The 18,222-nt window shown below is 36.2% G+C and overlaps 3 protein-coding genes and 1 long non-coding RNA gene across 16 annotated transcripts in view; 2 read left to right on the forward strand and 2 right to left on the reverse strand.

The window, feature by feature from the left end:
* Positions 1-14: 14 nt before the first annotated feature.
* Positions 15-8,647, reverse strand: LOC100878424 (Hormone-receptor-like in 78). Of its 12 annotated transcripts, none has more exons than XM_076538144.1 (10): positions 6,614-6,750; positions 6,457-6,526; positions 4,485-4,622; positions 4,294-4,401; positions 4,064-4,219; positions 3,728-3,992; positions 3,353-3,615; positions 3,086-3,282; positions 2,660-2,937; positions 15-2,592 (listed from the first exon to the last, which is right to left on the reverse strand). In XM_076538144.1, exons 3-10 carry the CDS (start codon positions 4,614-4,616, stop codon positions 2,333-2,335), a joined length of 1,659 nt encoding a protein of 552 aa, XP_076394259.1. In that variant the 5' UTR covers positions 4,617-4,622; positions 6,457-6,526; positions 6,614-6,750; the 3' UTR covers positions 15-2,332. The 12 variants fall into 12 exon arrangements, with proteins under 12 accessions (XP_076394259.1, XP_076394260.1, XP_012148689.1 ...); XM_076538145.1 differs by having other exon boundaries at positions 6,447-6,526; XM_012293299.2 differs by lacking the exons at positions 6,457-6,526; positions 6,614-6,750 and adding an exon at positions 8,390-8,644.
* Positions 7,521-9,420, forward strand: LOC105663584 (uncharacterized). Its single transcript, XR_001097025.2, has 2 exons — positions 7,521-8,360; positions 8,633-9,420. It is a non-coding gene; the product is annotated as an uncharacterized LOC105663584 (long non-coding RNA).
* On the reverse strand, positions 8,924-11,584 carry LOC100878312 (microtubule-associated protein 1 light chain 3 alpha). 2 transcript variants are annotated; one of them, XM_012293295.2, is made up of 4 exons: positions 11,422-11,584; positions 10,942-11,104; positions 10,676-10,859; positions 8,924-10,461 (listed from the first exon to the last, which is right to left on the reverse strand). In XM_012293295.2, exons 1-3 carry the CDS (start codon positions 11,462-11,464, stop codon positions 10,697-10,699), a joined length of 369 nt encoding a protein of 122 aa, XP_012148685.1. In that variant the 5' UTR covers positions 11,465-11,584; the 3' UTR covers positions 8,924-10,461; positions 10,676-10,696. The 2 variants fall into 2 exon arrangements, with proteins under 2 accessions (XP_012148685.1, XP_003706764.1); XM_003706716.3 differs by having other exon boundaries at positions 8,924-10,445; positions 11,422-11,582.
* A 642-nt stretch (positions 11,585-12,226) lies between these two features.
* LOC100879428 (dual specificity tyrosine-phosphorylation-regulated kinase 2) overlaps positions 12,227-18,222 on the forward strand; it is a 39,872-nt gene continuing 33,876 nt past the window's right edge. Inside the window, exon 1 of the mRNA XM_003706726.3 lies at positions 12,227-16,458. Coding sequence (XP_003706774.2) covers positions 15,343-16,458 — 1,116 coding nt within the window. The 5' untranslated portion in view covers positions 12,227-15,342. The remainder of the gene's footprint in view (positions 16,459-18,222) is intronic.

Here is an 18,222-nt window from a genome sequence, read left to right on the forward strand (position 1 = left end):
TAAAATATAGACTGTTTTATAAGCTAATTATTTATTTATTTTGTTCAATTATATGTTATACCACAATTAAACATGTATGTACATATTCTTTGATAATAATAAAACTGAAGGGGCAACTATCTTCAGGTCTCTTTCATGTTTTGACTTATACAATTACAAAATTATTATATTTAATATAAATATCTTTCATACAGGCACGTTTTATATTTACACGTATAGTTTTCATTTTAAGTCGAATATAATTTTTAATTGTATTGTCCATTAAGTATTTTATACATAAAAGTTGTATCACATGGAATATATAAATTTTAAAAGATAATTTTCATTTATAGTCTGTGATTGGAACATCATACATAACATGTGATGCAGTGGATAACAACTTTCTTTGTAAAGTACAAATAACAATTCTATGTATTAAAGTGAGTATCACTTATAATAATACAGAACTAAATTGTATTTTAATATTAATATTATTAATTTGATGCACCACTATGCCATTTTGTGAACAATAGAACTGGAATTATCTTTAATTAAAATAAAATATTACATACTATTAGTATTTGCTAAAAATTGTATCAAATTCTAATCAGTAAGTATAATGTACACGAATATCTGTAAAAAAAAATGTATTGTTGTTTAATCTTTGGATTAACAAATTAGAAAGGATACTTATTTTTAAATATGTATATATTAAACACTGTTCAGGATATTCTACACGCTCATCGATCATGAAAATGTTTGTGAAAATCTCGTAACTAGCAAAATTGCTTTGATGAACATTAACAACTGTGATGACTTTAAAAATATTTAACGATTTCTTTCGGTATATTTTGACAAAAAATATCAATGCTCTAAACATTATTAATGACACTAAATACACAAGATTATTATCTTTACCTAAAAATACTAACGTTATTTTCCTCGCTCATCATCATCAAACAGATACAAATAATATATGTACTTATAATTATATCGATATTAGATTAATATAGTTACAATTAGCAGTAAGATATAAAATGTACATTTCATTAAGTAAACGCATATACATTTATTTTTTAACTTTTTTAATCTGATAAGTATTTCTGCATTTCATAAAAAATATACTATTATTGTCGTTTTTTTTGAAGAAGTAAATAATACTTAATAATACATTTATGATATAGTTAATCCATTAATTTGTCTCTTGTTAAAAATAAATTATGTATAATGGTTTGTTTCTGCCTTTGAATGTTGCATGAATTATACTATTGCACATTCTTTCGCGATAAACATTAAATACGATTTCTTTTCTTCATATTTTATTTTATCTACAATAAAGCACAGCCTAGAAATATATCATTTGTCCCGATACATTTCTAGGAAAAATAAGAGAAACATGTACACATTTGTAGTAATGTTACGAAATTATTAAGAAATAGTTTCAATTACAACAAAATCGCGATTTGTTTGTACTAATACTTATGTAAGGTTAATATATTTTTACATTAAATCATTTATATTTTCTTTAAACGTATACTTCAGTTTTGATTTCTATCAAAACTAAGTAATAATTTTCTTTTCTGACGGACGGAAAAAAGCAGCGACTATAAAAAAATAATAATAACATTTTGATTTTCATTAAAGACTTCAATATATAGTTGACTTGACTTTTCCCTTTTCTCTTTATCTAATAACTGAATATACTGTCAGAAAAAATAGCGAAAATGTAATTCTGTTTGTTCGGAATAAAAATTTTAGATTGAAAAATCTATGTTACTAATTCCATCAAGGGCTACATTCGTTCTACTTATAAGTATAGTAACATTGCCCTGCGTTTAACGTATGTTTCTTTTACGTTGCATGTAAGTACAAAACTTTCCAAATATAGATTTCCATTACAAAATTATAAATTTATATTTGTAATATTTTTTTTCTAATCTTTAAACTCAATGTTATTTTAACAATTATTTTGTACTTTGTTTTTAGAAACAAATAAATGTCACTGTTAATATTCTTCATTGATATGATACGTGGTGGAAAGTTTTGTACAGTAGGTAATGAATTTGTAATAAATAAAAGAATGTCAAACATCAAAATATTGTAAACTAGATATTACATCTGATTAACAAGTTAAAATACATCTACCCTGAGTGTCAACACCTTTAGAAAGAGGCATATAAGATTTTTACGAAAAATAAAAATTAACTTTGCCTCGTTACATTTTCTCTTTTCTTTTCGCATCGTATAAAAATATCCAAGGCAATCAACGCTAATGTATGTATATATAATGTATATATACATACATGTATATCACTTTAATAGGTCACGACTTACATTGCACGGATAGTAATTGTCACCCCATATGACTTTCAGGTTCAGTTTTATAATCTTGCATAGTAAGAATATAAGGCACAACACTAGCTACGCTTACTCTCCCGATAAGACCTGCGAAAAACAGATCCTCCAAGACTCGGGGATTAATTGAACGAAGTGGAGCAAGCCTTAAAAGAAGACGAGGTAATCTGTCGGATCCCACGCGTTGTTGTAACTCCGACCATGCAGCTTCTTGCAAGACTTCGACTTTCTTGCGCCAAACACCAGCCAAAACGTTATCTATAAGACAAATAGTATTAGTTTCGAAGCAAATAATTACCGGGAAGTTATATGATTTTTCGCTTACCAGCGCTAAAGAGCGTTAATGCTTTAAGGTACGCATATTCAACGGAATCCACTTGCAATTTATGAAGCGAACTAACACAGTCTTGCAGTCTACATATATGTTCTGTGACTGACTTTACTTTACTAGCGGTAATTTTTTCTTGTGCAATACTAGCTTGTAAATGATTTATTATCGATGTTAGTATACTTGGAAGCGACAGAGTGTATGCGCACTGCGCAAGTCCTAAGGTAAAGAGTTGTCCCCAAGAACTACGCACAAGAGTTGTTTGAACCTCGGATCTGTAAATATAAATATTTTATTCAATCTTTAAGTTCATAATCTATACATAAGCATGTATGTGTGCGTTATATCGGTACGAATATTTGTAAATTGCTTAAGTCTCTATAAATATCCTCAGTTTAATATTTATATTGTTCAGTTACTTACGGTAACGCTTGAAATGCAGGAATTCCCCTTGCCCAATGAACTGACAGGAAAAGTAATCTAGCAGCACTCTCACAAATGTAGTGTATTGATAAGTACGCGGGTGCTGGGCTAGGAGCTCTTAACTCAAATATCGTGTGTCTTTCAGAAATTAATTGACCAGTCCACTCTTCTTCTGGTTCACTTGAACCGTTAACACTCTGTACATAGAATAATGCGTGAAATATTGTATTTTATCAAATAGCATCGCATAATATAAATTAGACGTACATCTCCAATAAGTTTGGCCATGCTATCCAGTGCATGTGAGATAAGTAAACGCTCTCGTGCTAACGTTAATGCATCGCTGAGGTCACTATCGCTACTTTGGTCTTCCATACTCGGACTTTCAGGTTGTTCCCAAGTTGGGGGTGTTTCAGATACTGGTTGCTGCGGTTCTGGCTTAACCCTGGGACTTCGATTTCCTACTTTTGTTCCTGCTGATTCACCTAATACTGGTTTCCTTTCATGCTGAACAGCTATAACGATAAAGCCTGATATTAATGTTACAATGTCATTATGAACTTTCACATTTTAAAAGTTAATTCGTTATAACTATTAAATGCAAAGCATTTTAGTGCCAGGTACTATCTTGATCAAACTTACAATCACTTCTCATTCCCATTGCTAGACACTTCTGAAGTCTACAATACTGACACCGATTTCTGTGATGTTTGGTAACTTCACAACTTTTACTTCCTCTGCATTGATAACCCAACTGTTTCCGAATACTACGTTTGAAAAAACCCTTGCAACCTTCACAACTAATTGCTCCATAGTGTCTTCCACTAGCTCTATCACCACATACCACGCATAATTCTAGTGATAATCCCAAACCCAAGGAACCACGAACATCTCTCGCTAATTTTACCTGAAAAGTAAGATATGTAAGTACATTGAAATATAACATGTAAATTAGAAAAATTAAAATGCAAATTTTACCTCTACATCAACGTTACTTAAATGCTCAATTCCAGAGTGTAAGTGAACCATTCCTGCATGAGGTCCCAAATTACGAAAATCTCTTCCCATTTTGTGATCCACCTTATCATCGTGCACGTTATCAACGTGATTATTTTGATCCCTGTCCATGTCTCTCTAAATATCGAATTACATGGTTAATTGATTGACTTAATCTTAATTTTTATATAAATGATGTATTGAAAACCAACCATAGCGGGATGATGTGCTAAATTATGAAAATTCCTTCCAATATTTTGATCTATCTTATCGTCGTGTAAATTTTCAACGCGATCGTTTTGATCAACGTCCATATCCCGCTGCAATTCAAAGTCCAAATTTTTCATTAATAATTTTTTCAACTGGAATATTTTGTTCATTTTTGAAAATAAATAATAAGCACCTCGTTTTCAACATCAGCTACGTGATCCACGCCATGGTGTCGGGACAAATTACGAAAATCCATTCCTACTTTTCGTTCCTCCTCGTTTTCATTTAAATTATCGTGATCGCGTTCCCTATGATCCCTGTCCATTTCTTTCTGCAATCATAACGAATAAAATAATTACATAAAAGTCTTGACTCATGCCAATAAGATTCATGTAACTCGAAAGATATTTCTGCAATGATGTCACGGCAGCTATACTACGTGTTTTCTAAACAATCAGTATTCACTTGTTGTTTAATGAAATAAAATGCGGAAGTCAAAAGTAACGATCAAATTTCATCGTTTTAAAGAACTCGTTAATAAAATTGCATGTTGCTGAAATATATTTTTAATTATCATTCATAGATCTCTCTCAAATGAGATAATTATTAGATTGCTATCCTTGATGAGGACCTCCATCAATGTCCGAAACGTCGGAATAATGAAGGGTTAACACCTTCACTGTAATGACTGGAGTAAATAAAAAGAAAAAAAAAACAAGCTTTCATTTTTTAATGATGTATTAAAAAAGTGATAGGAAATAAAAAATAAAAAAGATTTTTATACATTGTTTTTTACTCATTGCATAACACAGGGCCGGCGCGTGTGGGTTCAAAAACGTGGACTTAATTTATAAAAATTAATTATAAATTTTGTTCATAGTATTATATTAGTACAGGTGCGTTAAACTCTCTTTATATTGCATATAATAGCAGTGGAAAATTCTTTAAATTAACTGTAAATTTGATATGGCAATATAACACGTGGTGATATACGAAGTGATACATGTGGCTATATCACACGTGACTATGTCATGTGTTGAACCTCATGAATTGTACATAACATTCGTAAGCATAGTTATAAAATTTATAATTAATTTATTTGACCCCGCACCTGGCCCCATAAATGTCCGCGCCGGCCCTGTATAGATATTACGCCGAGTATGATCAGGTAAATCGTGATCGTACAAGCCGATTTCATCTAAGCAAACAGAATGTATCGTTTAAAAGCCTAAGCACATCGGGACGGTAAAAAAAATGAAAACTGGAGCATTTGCCGTCCGCCCCTACCTGCCGCAACCCTTTCCCCCTACCATTTTAAGAAGTGAAAGAGATGGTCCCGAGTTGTTCGGTTCGTAGGTTGCTACGTGGTTAGGCGCATGCCGATACCACAGCCATGCTACACTGGCTGTCATAGAGCGAATGGTCCATTTCCATACACTCGTGATCAGACTTCGTCACCACTGTCAGTGCGGTAACACGAGAAAATGGTGCCTGTACCGTTGTTCCAAAATAGTTAACATTCTTAGATCTCGCGCTCGTTACACATCGGTACTACGGAACCATTCTCTTTCGACCTTTCTAATTGCGATAAACTTTCAACTCGGGAAACGCAGTTACTATCGAAATACGTTTCTACGGATTTTACATAAAAAATCGGTATTTCTTTCTTTATAAACATCTATACGTATACAAAAGTACTTATATGATCGATGATGCCACACGTATCTAATTTCACGGAAGTGTCATACCCGGGATTCAACGTCACTCCGTTTTACAACGAAGAATTTCATGACCGTAACATGACACCTGTCGTTTTTTCTTAAAACTTGCACCGTTGACCTGTTTAGACACGTGTCACCGTAAACAATTAACAATTTTCATTAATGAAATCAGTCATAAGTTCAGTTTCTATATCTTCGATACAATTTTTTGTTACACAACAGACAGTCCATCGAACAGTAATTCAAAATACAATGTTACTAGCATATAAAAGGTCAATCTAATTGCGAGCATATCAAGGAGACAGAATTTCATAAATTTGTTAGTTAGATTTGTATTATTCCATGAAAATGAGTCTCGTTTCGCGAAACAATTTGCATTTCCTCTCCGGAACACGCAACGTGTCTTAAAATTAAAGTTCGAGGACGGTACGCACAATACACTACCTGTTGGGTCGACCTGTATCACCGCATTTGCGTGTGTCGGCGGTGGCGCTCTCACGGGTCACGCACGGTTCTGAAAATATAACGTAGCCAGCCACGCGGTAATAGGCGCGGAAATATATTCACGTCTCGAGAAAACTAATACTTTAACGATACGAACAGCGAGAGATTACGAGAAAACGACACATTTGTAGCACATGAAATCGTTTTTACTACGGTGAAGCGGTTGTGCCATAAAAACACCACGTTGAAGTTTAAAGGCAACCTTGCGCAGGTGAACGCAGCCAGGCCGTTCGCTGTACTGGCAGGTTGGCAGGTCACTCTCTTGTGTACCGCCAAGACACACCGGCCAGGTGCATTCTCGCCCCGCTTGCCTGCTTTTCTACCTGAGCGAGAACATTTGCCGTGGAGGACCGCATAGTGGCCTCTCGACGAGCGTTACAGGTTATGTCACGTAATACACGCCCGCGATGACTTATCGGTTGAGGCTCGAGGTCGCTACGTAGATCGAGAATAGGTCAAACACGAACGAGTTAATAGCGAAAATATACATAGACCACCAGCTACTTCTACATATCTTTGTTTCCGAAGGTACATATAGGAATTACGCGTTTTAACTATGTACACTCTGGTGCAATGTAGGCTTCCTTTGCATAAGGACGAGCGTAGGGGAAGAGCCTCCTACTGTCGGTTTTCAAGATCGAATACGAAATTTTCAAATTATTATATTTCGAAATTTGCAAATTTCCAAATTAGACACCCAAGTTCGTCACATTTGTCAAATCTCCTAATAACTTTTTAAATTTGAAAGTTTATTTTAAAAATTAACCAATCGAAAATTAGAAAGTGGTGGGGTTTCCCCTCCATCGCCATTTTCCCTACGATGCTCGCCGGTGTACTTTTCGTACAGCTTATTTTCTTAAGAACACTTATGTGCAATTTAATTTTCCTTATATTCAATGTCACACCAGTTAAAACGTATACGATAATAAATTTGTAATGTTTGTTGTGGAATATAAAATAATATTCAGCAAACGAGAATACTACTTTAGATAAAAATGTTTTTATCTTCGCGAATATTAATGCATTATTAATGAGTTTATGATTGAAACAATGTAACATTTCGATTTGTTAGATTATTTCGCGTTAGTAACTTAAGTTAGCAACTTTTAAATATATTATGTTGGCTTATAACCTTTCGAATGGTCATTCCAAGTCAACTAAAGATTTCTTGGAACGGCATCAGTGAAGAATAGTCACTCTAGAGTAATTATTTCTATACGACCGGACTTCACAGGTAAAGGTCGCTCGTGGGTCCGAAGGTTACCTCCTACCTACTTGATCACCGCATCGACACAGATTTATCTTGTAATACTACCCATCACGTTAAATTGTATTACTAATTGCGCATTGTTCTTTTTTCAGATATTTATGCTTTGCTAATTAATAGAAGTATAACTTTTTACTACAATTTACAGTGACGTCAACGCTTTGTTTCTGAGGACAAGAAACAATGCCACCTCGTACTTTTTAATATTTCCTCGGACTATTTATACACCGCATTCGTGATATGCATAATATTTTTGTAATAAAACAAATCTGGAATACTTATTTTCATAAATAAATACAAAACGTCAAGCGAACAATTAACACAAGGAAGCAAAATAAAAATTATTAACGTTACAAGAATGTATGATAACATGAAGATATCATATGATTACTATGTTAATGTTTAGCGAACATGGTGTATCACTTATTAATATTTCATGTTAATAATAAGAAACATTTCGTATAATGTATTGCGCAAAGTAGTACATACACAGATTGTTACGATATGGGCAAGTTATTGTACAGGATTTCATACATCGTTATCGACAAAACGGTCACAAAAAGTAACGAATTCAAAGGTAAACAAGCAACCATTGTAGGAACTTACCTAAATCAGTAGTAACGATGGACAATTTGACTGCACGTCATTTGGACAGATCATAGCAACAACTAGACTTCGTCAACCATCCGTGGGTTAGAGTTCATAACCTCTTCTAACCTTTACCTTTTCTTTACCTCTTTCCCCCCCGTGCCTAACCCCACCGCTCACCTTTATACTCATTCGACATTGCATTTACTGCCATCGATACGTGGTTGCACACAGATCGACCATTTTGAATCTATGTTGCAGAATTTGTGTGTCGCGCCAGGTTCTCGGCAAACTTAAGAACCTGTTCGAAGGAAGTTCCGCCATGATGGTAAAGGAAGTTGCCATATTACCGTAGTTTATATTTAAATTTTTATTTTAGAGCAGAGGAAATAGTCTTTTTTAATCATTGAAAATCTCCACTTTCAAACTTCAGTCTCATTTCATAAAAGTTTAGGAAGCCCTGATTTAGAAGTTATGAAGTTCTGAATATCAAAGGCTTAATTACCAAACTCATAATTTTTTAGGGTAAATAAGTGATAGGAAAAATTGTAATCTATTGCAAAAAGTTATTTATTGCAAATTGTTTTTTACATGATACATGTTATACATTAATTTATTATACAAGTATCAGTAAAGCATATCATTAATATTGCCAATATTCATAGTATCATAACTACTATTATATTATTGATACAATTTCATCAGCATCGAAATATCTATTTACGAATTAATAATCTTATTTGTATTATTGTATCGCTGTTAAATCTTTTACAGACATTTAAAAATATTTGCAGAAAGTCCCGTTTTAGTTGCTGTTCGTTTAAAGATTTGATGTAAACTAAGTGAAATATTGCTTGAAAAAATATATTATATTCCACACAGCTATATTTTTAGAATGTTTTTAAGACTCGTAATATCAATTGTTATCAGTTATTTACAGTAGTAAATAACATTTATTCGTACAAGAAATTGAAACTGATAATCTTTCTGCTTCCAAAGAGTCAAGTCTTACAGAATTATCTCATTGATACAATAATTATGTTCGTTCTTAGTTATAATGCCAGGTACTTTTGTTTCTTACTTAATTTACTTCTACGAAGATCAAAGATAAGTGCGCTTACATTTTCGAATTTAAGACACAATTCAGAATATCAATTGTCATAGTGTAAGTATCAAATAGCAAAAGATACTAACTGTAATATTAAGTGCATATTATATATTCCATGTAGGAACGATTATAATTCAATCGAATTTCACAATGCAAATATATTTAATAAAATTGATTTGAGTATAATAATATTATCACATAACAGTATACATTACATATGCATGAACACTTTCATTAATGTTTCAATATTTTTTAAAAAGAATAGACTTAGATGCAAAACTTATTTTCATTTATGGATATCATCTTAAGATTAATTTAAAACACTCCATTTTTTTGTTATCTAAAATTTCATATACATATTAAAAATTCAATTTTCTTATTTAATATGTAAATTATAAAATATAATAAAGATATTATTACCATAATATCATAGTTTATATATATATCATAGCAAACAAACACAGAATAATGTTTGGTTTCACTTTTTTTTTATAATATGTCAAGTGTAACTGGCCACTACTTGCTATTTATACAGTAGTATTTCCATTTTACATATTTAAAATTTATAAAATAAACATGGAAGCAAGCAAATTTAGATTAATAATGCTAAAAAATATAAACTTAATTTCCTTACCTATTAACAACGAATCTTACTTTAGTTTTATATTCATTAAAAACAATAAGAAGAAAGTACTGTCATTAATATAAAAAATTAATCTTAAACTTTAACTTATATAAAACATGGTTGATGTATATACTGAAGGCCCAAAGCACCATAAGGATTTTACACGCAAATGTCAATCTTCATTGTTCCGTTAATTATTCCAGCAGGTACTGCGAGTTGATCACAAAAATTCTGCATATTCAGTTAAAGGCAGATTTAAGTAATAATAGATCTAAAACTCTTCCTAGGAGATGTTTAAAAACATTTAGCACATAGTATACTCCCAGAAATATTGTTTTCACCTATAAACCAAATACTCTAAGTAAATATATATGGATTAATACATTGACATAAATTAATCTTACATACAGTAGCAAGCACATAAATAAGACTATTTTGACTTAAGCAATTTATTTAATATAATACATAATGTATAAGATGAAATGTAAACAAAAATTACATTTAAACCTTCTGAAGTACTTATTCTTATTTATATGTTTACTACTTATATGTCATAAACATATAAACTTACTTTTCAACTATGTCAATGTAACTAATGCCCAAATACTTCTTGGCTAGCAAACACCACATAAAGAAAACCATCTTCATCTTGTTCTCTCTGATAAAGTTGTGCCATAGTCATACTACCACTAACCATACTTCTTTGATTTACTAGTAGGAAAAATGCCTGTGTTGGGTGAAGCTGTAGCCTACGTCTGTTGATTAGTATTAAGAGATATAAATTATTTACAAATTAAATAAAAACTTGAACAATTTGCAAAGTGTTAAAAAATATACCTAATTATTTTTACAAATTCTGCTACCGTTAAATAATCTGGCACCAAAAATTTTGCTTTAGCCAAAACGGGTAATTGTTTTTCTCCATAATATCTTTCAACGATAATAGGTATCTTATTTGGATGCTGTTCTTTAATTAGTTCTACATCAGCAACTCGTTGCGCTAAATTGAAAGGAACATTAATAGAATTGATATGTCTTATGAATAACAAAAAATGATAAGTAAATCGTTCTTTGCTATATTTCTTCAGATTATATAATTAAATAAAATTAATGAGCATAGACTAAGTATTAAGTAAATGTGATTCTGTTTAAAATGATATAAAAATATATAACATGTATTATTAGTAAAACAAAGGCATATTAAATTGTGAAACAAGCAGAACATTGCCAAGGAATACCTTGTATATATTTTGTTTAGTTTTTGGTTAATAGTAAATGCAAGAAAAATATAATTACAACAATAAAAATTATGCTCACCAAATGAACGTTTTTCTTTAAACGACTTTGGCGTTAAATTCATGTTGCTTCCACTATCTGTTACTACGACGTACTTACAATGATATCAGCTGTGAGTCTACGAAAGTGTTCAGAACAGGTCAAAATAACGCCAGTCTCTGACCGATTTAAGCTTAGGTTAGTTCAGAAGACAATACGACGATAACATATGTTTACATTGATATGTGCTGCCCTCTTGAAGCTCGAGAGCAGATTTTTGTATTCGACACACTGCAACTATTTCTTCTCTGTCATTTAGAAAACGATCTTTGTCACAGATTATTTAGTAGACAAAAATCGAATAAATGTTAATAACGTAATAGTTACAACATTTTTATATTGTAATAATTTTATTTTACATCAAAGGAAAGGTTGTTAGAATAAAAAATCACATGGCAATAATTTATTTTACAGCAAATTGTTCGTTCAATGAGAGATCATATTTGGTACGCGCAATGCGGTTAACTTCAGTAGGCTCTTATCAGTTAACGACATTGCATTACTTATGCGCTCTTCCCTTTGACGATTATATACACGGTGATCATAAATATTAATAAGAGTTTCAAAATTCCAAAGCCTCTCTTTAGAAAGCAATGTTCTTCGTGATCCATTCATTTACAGCATGTATTTTAAAAGGAAGGGTATAGGAGTCAGGTTTGAATAAAAACAACATCAGTTTACTATCAAATTTTTTTATTTTAATGTTTATATGTCAATACATATTTAACGTAATCTAACAGTAGGGATTAAAAAAGTAAAAAACCACTAGGTATATACCTATGGCGTGACTTAATTCTAAAGGCGCTTGCGCGTTGCTATTGGTTATGGAGTGCATTCCAACCAATCAGAACTGACTTGCGCAGTAGGAACAAAAACTCGTTCTCAGACGAGTACGATCTTTCGTCGTACGAACAATGCACGCAATAATGTCGTCGAGTTGCATTTCGCGGGAAAAACAGGAACTAACAAGTTAGAAACGCGTAACCATCTATGTTAACGTGTTAGTCTATGCCCTCCCCTTGGCTTCTCTCAAGAATACGTGTGGACATCTGTGCGTGCGGCAAGCGCCAACTGTCTGTATACGTGAGAGTGCATGCGTGGGTGTCGCAGCAGGCGTTTCTTTATGAATAGACAAATGGTGTTCCTGCTTCGAGTGCATTGTGGTGAGTGTGAATTTCTCAGTGGAAACTTGTGCCGGAATTGAGTAAAAAGTAGTGTTATTAAATTCACCACGAAGAAGCGTGCCCTTCCACTCTTCGAGCATCAAATATACAACTTCGTTAATGCACACATGCTAGATGTCGTGGAAGGGGTAACAAAAACACCTGTACACTAAATCCATAGATACAGCGTGGAGTCACTGGAAACAAGGGAACAGTCGCGTCTCGATGGTCGTGGAAATCACGATGGAGGGATCTTTATCACCGGAAGCGTTGTGCTACGTCGCCTAACCGTGAACATCTCTTATGCTGCATCGTTCTCAAAAACAAAAAGTTAAACAACACGTGACGATCAGTTAGCCTGGCCGTTCATCCGTTCGCCTGGTCGTCCACCTCTTCTAAACCGTCCTGACACAACGTTTAACGGGGGTATAAAAAGAATAAACATGGCGGCGGCGTGAGAGAGACAGATAGAGGGAGCGAGAGAAAAAGAGAGCGAGAGAGAAGTCAGCCAGCCAGCTAGCCAGCCAGTCAGTGTGCCAGAAGCGACGAACTTCGTTTCGTGTCTTTGTTCTGATGAAGTAAAAGATGTGCCGTTCTTAAAGCATCCACCCATTTAGTCGTACAACGTCGGGAACAACGAGTTTGCACGATTAATGCCAACAGGACGTTTCGCCTGTAAACAGTTATCAAGGTGCGGTCACGTTCGTCGTGTTCGCGGTGTTTGCTTCGATTTTCATGCGTGCGGGGTCCACGACCGAGCGTGCGAGAAATCCACCACTACAGGGTGGCTCGATTTCGATTTCAAGCAGGGTTGACATGATATGTCATTGCCGGAGATACTTCGATGCCGGTGACAACGACCGTTTGACAAGTTTATTAAACTGATACGATGCGAACGATTACGCGAGGACGCTATCGGATATCTCAACGCGTGAACACATAATAGAATCCGTTCAACCAGACGAATAACTGCCCTAAAAGACTCGAGAAGTTTTTCTACGGTTACGCGCGACAAATCATGTGTTAAATTGATTAAGAAATTTTGTACGATCCAAGTGTATGGTGTTTACGAAGTTCGAATCCTTATCGATTACTCGCAATTCGATTCAAAATCGAAATCGGGCGATCTCGTTGGACGGAATCATCGAACAAAGGGCCGAGTGTATGACAAAATGGTGTTTACGAAGTTCGACTGAAGTTTTATCGATTATTTGCAGTTCGATTCAAAATCGAAATCGGTGAATCCCGTTGGACATAAAAATATTGAACGAAGGGCGAGTGCATAGCATGCAAATAGCGTTTACGAAGTACGACTGAATCAATGTCGATTACTCGCAGTTTGATTCTAATTCAAAATCCGTGAATACAGTTTGACACAAATATCAAACGAGGAACCAAGCGAATGAGATGCAAACAGTGTCTACAAAACTCGACCGAATCCTCTACGATTGTTGACAGTCCGATTAAAAATCCAAATCGGTGAATATTCGAAGGGCCGATGGTATAGCATGCAAATGATTACGGTTCGACTCTGTTCTTATCGATTACTCGAAATTTTCAGTCGTTCGATTCAAAATCGAAGTCGGTGAATCCTGTTCGATGTAAATATCAAAGAAAAAGCCGACTGTACAAATGCATTTGCAAATTTCGGTCGAAGACGTATCGATAGCTCGCAGTTCGATTGAAAATCGAAATTGATGTTCGAACGAAAAGCAGTTAACGTACTCGGCTAGAATAATATTCTCCGTGCAAGAGGAAGAGAAAAAAGGTTCGATGGAGCGAAGTCGTGCAAGTTGGCCGGCCTGGTGCCAATAACCTCCGCGGTTAGGAAGTAGACAGTTCCCGCACGATGCGTTTGCCCTCGTGCTCGATACATTATAAAATTAGACGTTCGAAAGTTCGCGCGAAGGCGAAAAAGGGATCGCATCGTTTCCATGCAGCAAAGAAGGTGGTAACACTGACTGTCGGTGACGACGAGCGAAGGGTCAAGCGGCGAAGGGAGTTAATACGAATCGGATGAATAACTGGCGACGAGACAGGGCGGGGGGAGGGAGAGGGTAGACAGCTGTGCACAGTCGGAAGTGACGTCAGACGGTGGGTTCATAGTTCCTCTTATTTTTCTCGTTCGTGTATTCTGGCCGCTCGCGAAGGGTCGACAAGCGAGACGGGGCTCTTTTGGCGAACGCTCATTACCGTCGCCCGGCGATCATTGCAATTTCTAGTCCGCTGCATTTACACCACGAGAACCACGTGTTTTCCTTGATAATATTTTTTAGACGATCAATTGTATTTCGAAAGAAACGCGCACTTAACGAGCGGTCATCGAGGACATTCTGGACGCATCTTAGGAGACTTAGCAACCTCGAGGTTCGTTGGCGTCCCGCGTGGGGGACGCGTCATTTCCGCTCATCAAATTTTCGACGTCGACGTCGATGAGACTGAAAGCAAATCGCGTTAACGATTTTTAGTCGATTAATTTATTGTAAAACGGATCGACCAAATTTACTCCTATTTATACGTATACGATAAAAAGTACCGAAGAGCCAGAGCAATAAAAGAGGAAACGAGAAGAAATAAACGACTTAGCGTACTGTTAATCGCGAACGAACCAATATGTTTTTTTATTGTTCCAACGACAATACAAATCGGTGACACGTTAAGGTTATTTCGATGGTTGCCTGTTTCGTTACTCGACCAATCAGCCTGTCCACCAAAAAACACACGCTTCAAATGGATACAAATGACTAGCTTAATTCTATCGGCGAACACGTTCGAGATGTCGCTGTCAAGACCAAACCTGTTCGTACCCGCGAGCGCGATCTCGACGCAGACGTACATCACGTCTAGCGAGACCAATCATCTGCCACCGTTGAAGGGTAGCACGTTGGCCCTGAAGCAGTCGACCAGCGAGTCGTCGCCCAGTTATTTGACCCGATCTGCTCACATGGCCGGTACTCATCTACCGAGCTTGAGCTCCAGCGCCAACAACAGCCTGCTGAGCCTTACGGGCAACTCGGAGAGCCTGAACCTGAGCCTGAGCTCTCATACCAGCCACAATTCGAGTCAGCATGATTCCAGTCACGTCACAGCTCACAATTCCATCCGTAACACCAGTCATTCGCAGCCGGACGGTCAGTCGAGCACCGCGTTGGCGAAGAACGGAAGGGCGAACGGTAGTTCCTGCGGCAGCGCCGGCGCCTACAAGCCGAAGACTATCACCGCGACCCCAGATGCCGTGCTGAAGATCTACAAGAACAGATTGACGCCGTACGAGCACCAGGAGATCCTCGACTACCCGCAGATCTACTTCATCGGTGCGAACGCGAAGAAGAGGCCCGGCATACTTGGCCGGCCGAACAACAATGACTACGACAACGAACACGGTTCCTACATCCACGTGAACCACGACCACGTGGCCTACAGGTACGAGGTGCTGAAAGTGATCGGCAAAGGTGCGTTCGGACAGGTTGTGAAGGCGTACGATCACAAGAAACAGGAACACGTAGCCCTGAAGATGCTGAGGAACGAGAAGAGGTTCCATCGTCAGGCCCAGGAGGAGGTGAAGATACTGAGGAAGCTTAGGGAACAGGATAAGGACGACACGATGAATATCATTCATATGTTCGATTGGTTCACGTTCCGCAATCACATGTGCATCACTTTCGAGTTACTCAGTATTAACCTGTACGAGCTGATCAAGAAGAACAAGTTCCGAGGGTTCAGCATGCAGCTAGTGAGGAAGTTCGCCCACTCGTTGCTTCAGTGCCTCGTCGCCCTTTACAAGAACAGGATCATACATTGCGACATGAAGCCGGAGAATATTCTTTTGAAGCAACAGGGACGCGCCGGTATCAAGGTAAGCGCATCCTTGTGTCGTTACGGTAAGGTTGCGGTTGTTTTAGTTTCTTGTAACGAACGGAGAAATTGCGGTGTGCTTCGAGGTAGATTTTAACGAAAAATCTATATTGACGGACGACTAACTTGTCGCTAACACGAATACCGCAAGGCGTAAAGAGGAATGGGCGCGACAAGCTGGCTCGCGTGCTTGTAATACGCTTTGTGCATATATAAGGTGTCTTAAAGTTAAATGATCCAACTTTACTAATTATGTTTTGTGCACACGAGTCTTTATAATTGGCTTTGAATGTGGATCTAGGAAGTTAGAGCTTAATATTTCTAGTCTTTAAAGTAGGGTAGTCTATGGATATCTGTGTCTTTGGGTTTTTGGTGACAAGATTTCTAGGTCATACTGTAGAGCTTTCGGGTCCTAAGATTTTCAAGTTCTAGGGTTCCAAACTCTTTAGGGTTCTTCAGGTTTAGGAATCTGGGGTTCTTAGATCACCTAGGTTCTAGTATTTATAGTTTCTGTGACTAGTAGAGTGTAGGGTTCCTGTAATTGAGGGTTCATGAAAGCTAGGATTCCTAGATCAGATGATGTAGATTCTAGGGTTTCATTTTGGACTCCATCAGATGGTGGAGTACAGGGATTTTAGGCTACAGAATTCCTAGGACCTAACATTCTCAGACTCCAGGGTTTCTAGAGCAGAGAGTCTCCAGATCTGGTTCTAAACCCCTAAAAGAGTCTCAATGTTCTAAAGTTTCTAGGTCCTAGAATTCCTGAACCACCGGGTCCTAGTGCTCAGAATGCGTAACTTTGCAATATTAGTACTAGTCTTTTACGACTCTGCACAGTTAATACAGCCGATACTTTAACGTGATTCAATTATGTTGAACTTCCAGTTAGAAATTCACTGTTTACGTCTATAAAATTTACATTTAATATGCAACAACTTCATAAATATGTTTGTATTTGATATGTAACAACTTTGTGAGTGTACATTCGTATACAGAGTTCGTGTCCTGCTGGTTGTATCATAAGTTCTAGAACGGTCTTATGCACTGGGAAGTAACATCGCATTATCTTGACCAAGGTCTATAGAATTTGCATGCAATATCGTGAACTTTCAGACAAAGCCGCGTTCCTCGCGACCTTGCAATGCCGACGAAGGTGGTGTACGCTTTGGTAGTTTTGCTGTTGCCCTAACTCTGCTATAATTGGCTCGAATTATTAACTACACGATGACCGTGGCATACACTTACCCACGTGCACATGTGCATATGTATTACAAGTAATCATCCTTAAATGTTAGTCGATTAAATTTGCATTCATTTAAAATTATCTGCTTGGAACAGGTGCTATGTGCAGATCTGTTGGTACTTCCGTTCTGCTCTAAAATTTGAAAATCTCCAAGTTTCCAAATTTGTAAGATTCTTTTTGGAACGATCCTTAAATACTCAAATCCCAAAATGCTTAAACTCTGAAATGTTCAACTGCAATTTAAAATGAATTACAAAATTTCCAAACACGTTACGTGATCGTAAATAAGGAACCAGCTTTTCCCTAGGGAAGCATACGATGCCGTGTACGTGCAGGGTAATTGAAACGGTGCTCGCGATTAGATTAAGAACATGGGGAATTTGTGTCGAGAGACGGCTAATTAACCGTAACGCTATTAAATTGATTCTCGGTAAGGGCTCATGAATCCGAGACAAGTTATAAGTAGATATCACGATACGACTATGCGATAGTGTCCACATATACAGTCGTTTCACCTGAGAT

The sequence above is a fragment of the Megachile rotundata genome, chromosome 12, assembly GCF_050947335.1.
Source record: "Megachile rotundata isolate GNS110a chromosome 12, iyMegRotu1, whole genome shotgun sequence".
Taxonomy (NCBI): Eukaryota; Metazoa; Arthropoda; class Insecta; order Hymenoptera; family Megachilidae; genus Megachile; species Megachile rotundata.